At 50.5% G+C, this 3027-nt stretch overlaps 1 protein-coding gene across 1 annotated transcript; it reads left to right on the top strand.

The window, feature by feature from the left end:
• The first annotated feature begins 210 nt into the window (after positions 1-210).
• Positions 211-1822, top strand: LOC133929681 (peroxidase 5-like). Its single transcript, XM_062376467.1, has 2 exons — positions 211-699; positions 778-1822. Exons 1-2 carry the CDS (start codon positions 472-474, stop codon positions 1540-1542), a joined length of 993 nt encoding a protein of 330 aa, XP_062232451.1. The 5' UTR covers positions 211-471; the 3' UTR covers positions 1543-1822.
• The last annotated feature ends 1205 nt before the right edge of the window (positions 1823-3027 follow it).

Here is a 3027-nt window from a genome sequence, read left to right as displayed (position 1 = left end):
AAGGTTTTATTTCCATGCTCTGTTCTGCTTCCTCTTTTGTATCTGCTCTGTATCTCATAGAATTGCAATGATTAGTGAAAGTGCTGATACTAAAGGTTGCTTTGACTTCAATTTTAGAATCAAAAGACACCATATCTCACAATCTACAATTTTAGGATCCAAAGATACCAGCGGGCCATGTCATTCCTTGCTAGGTAGCTACTCCAGTCTCCAGTGCATACATACTGAATAGGTCAGTCCTCTCATAACATGCATCGATCGATCGATCGATCCATTTGGACGGGGTATCTCTGACTCCGATCGGTTTGCATATAAATGTCTGGCCTCTTCCTCTTCTTCTTCCTAGCTACCTGCTTGCATATGCATACCAGTACACAAGTTTGTTAGACTCCTCTTGCCTAGCAGGAGCTGTCTTATCTATCTCTGTAGGACACTAGGACTACCCTGTACTACGGCAGTACAGCAGGAGAGATGAGTGCCAGCAGCAGAGCTCAGGTTCCTGTGCTCGTTGTGGCCATCGTGACATGGGCATGCTTCTTCTACCCCTCGTCCCAGACGCCGCTGCAGGTCGGGTACTACAACTCCACCTGCCCGGCCGCCGAGGACCTCATCCAGACCATCGTCCACGCCGCCATCCGCAAGGACGCCGGGAACGGCCCGGGCCTCCTCCGACTCTTCTTCCACGACTGCTTCGTCAGGGTAGGTCCGCAATTCACAGGTCTCGATCACTCGTTCACCTACGCAATGCCAATTCATGCTGACATTGCCAACGCGCAGGGCTGCGACGCGTCGGTGCTGCTGGACGACCCCACGGGCACCCCGGGCAACGCGACGGTCGAGAAGACGTCGCCGCCCAACTTCCCCAGCCTGCGCGGCTTCAGCGTCATCAACCGCGCCAAGCGCGTCGTCGAGCGGCGCTGCCCCGGGACCGTCTCCTGCGCCGACATTGTCGCCTTCGCGGCTCGCGACGCCGCCCGCATCATGGGCGGGATCAGGTTCGCCATGCCGTCCGGACGCCTCGACGGCCGCGTCTCCAAGGCCTCCGAGGCGATAGCCAACCTGCCCCCGGCCTCCTTCAACCTCACCCAGCTCGTCGCCCGCTTCGCGTCCAAGAACCTCACCGCCGACGAAATGGTCACGCTCTCGGGCGCGCACTCCATCGGCCGCTCCCACTGCTCCTCCTTCTCCGGCCGCCTCTACCCGCAGCTCGACGCGTCCCTCAACGCCACGCTCGGGAGGCAGCTCCGGGGCCGGTGCCCCGCCGCCCCGGGCCGGCGCGACCGCGTCGTCGACCTGGACTTCAAGACGCCGCTGCAGCTGGACAACCAGTACTACCGTGACGTGGTCACCCACGAGGTAGTCTTCACGTCGGACCAGGCGCTCATCGACGGCAACGACACGGCCGCGCTCGTTGGGCTCTACGCCGCCAACCGGACGCTGTGGTCGCAGCGCTTTGCCGCCGCCATGGTGAAGATGGGGTTTATCGAGGTGCTCACCGGACCACCAGGGGAGATCAGGCTCAAGTGCAACAAGGTCAACTAATTAGTGCAGTGCCATTGTTCCAGTCGACCTCGAGGCGCCATGGATGGACCGATCGATCAGCATTCATGTGTACTGAACTGTACATGATATATATGATCACTCCATTTTGCCTTATGTATACTTACCACTTGCTCGCACGGTTAATTGTTGGAAGCTGTAACATAAGAGAGAGGGTAGAGTTCGTCGGTGTTCAAGGATAATCTATCGGTTGTTACAATGCCGAATACTTCATTTCCTTCATTGGTTTAATGTAAACTGAAGAACAATAAAATCATATGACTCTTTGGGTCTTAGTGCTACTGAACACTTGTGTTCATGCATGTAGTTGTAATCTAGTCATCAGTCATTTAGAAATATTTTCATCTATATCTATATTATTATAAAATAAATGAGTTATGACAGATCTGAAGATCTTAACCGTACATCTTATACGATCAAACACTTCACAATCAAAATTGATTCTCTATCTCATTTCCTTGCTTCTCCACTTATTTACTTCTCTGTCCGTTAAATTAATTAGCAACTGATTTAAAAACCACAATCAATATACATATTAATTTGGAAAAGCCGTGTCAATTTAGTATAATTTTTTCCCATAAAATTTTTTAGCCTGTCATAATATTATTAATTTCTAACATGTGCCTGCTTGCTCAGTGTTGTGTGTGAAAGCTGAAGGGTAGCTAGCAGAATCTTCAACGTGACGCATGTTTCGTTAGACACACGAGCACATGAGGCAGAGCAATGCCAGGGCATCTGGCAAAGTGGCAAGCACCTCAACGTGATGCATACTTTGTTTTCTTGTCTTTCTTCTACCTGCATCTCTCTGGCTGCCACTCTCTTCTAGTTCTAGGCTTTACACATCATCTGTCGAGCTAAGAACATGCGTGCATGTGCAACACTATGGGCCTAAGCAATTATCAACATCGGTTAGTCTCCTGCTTAGCTTGCAATTTCAGGATCAGGTTCATGGAGAGAGAGAGAGCAGTGAGCTACAGGTAGGAGAAGACCCTGATCGGCCTGATGTGGCATGCTCTGCTCAGTAGTCAGTAAGAAAGCTACTGCTGCTCCTACAGCGAGGTAGTTAACCGCATCGGGATTGGCGCCGCGGAATGGACAAAAACTGTCAGTCGCTGCAAGTGCCGGTGATTGACCAGGATAGAAAACATGCACTACTTTCCAATCAACTCTGTTCTGGAACAAGGCGACGGATCTGACAGCATGACCATTGCAGTTGTGGTACCTTCCAAAACATTTTCTATGGAATCTCGTGTCCAAGTTGGTCGATCGACGAGATTAACATATCGAGCATATGCACAACACTCGCTGTTTCTTCGTCGTGCACTAATCCATGTTCTTAAACTAATCTCGCAAGAGGACATGGAGCGCTGACAGTAGTAACTTTTACCGGAATCTTCTGCTCGGTCAGAGGAGCAGTGCTCTATATATATAAAAAAACTCCTAACATATTAAATAAGTATTTAACAC

This window comes from Phragmites australis, chromosome 9, assembly GCF_958298935.1.
Source record: "Phragmites australis chromosome 9, lpPhrAust1.1, whole genome shotgun sequence".
Lineage (NCBI taxonomy): Eukaryota > Viridiplantae > Streptophyta > Magnoliopsida > Poales > Poaceae > Phragmites > Phragmites australis.
This window is presented reverse-complemented; position numbering and strand designations above follow the sequence as displayed.

What these genes read in the sequence shown, in the direction of transcription:
- LOC133929681 (XM_062376467.1), top strand. Translation starts at nt 472, where the DNA reads ATGAGTGCCAGCAGCAGAGCTCAGGTTCCTGTGCTCGTTGTGGCCATC. An exon ending in TCCACGACTGCTTCGTCAGG is followed by an intron (nt 700 to 777) that starts GTAGGTCCGCAA and finishes GCCAACGCGCAG; the next exon opens with GGCTGCGACGCGTCGGTGCT.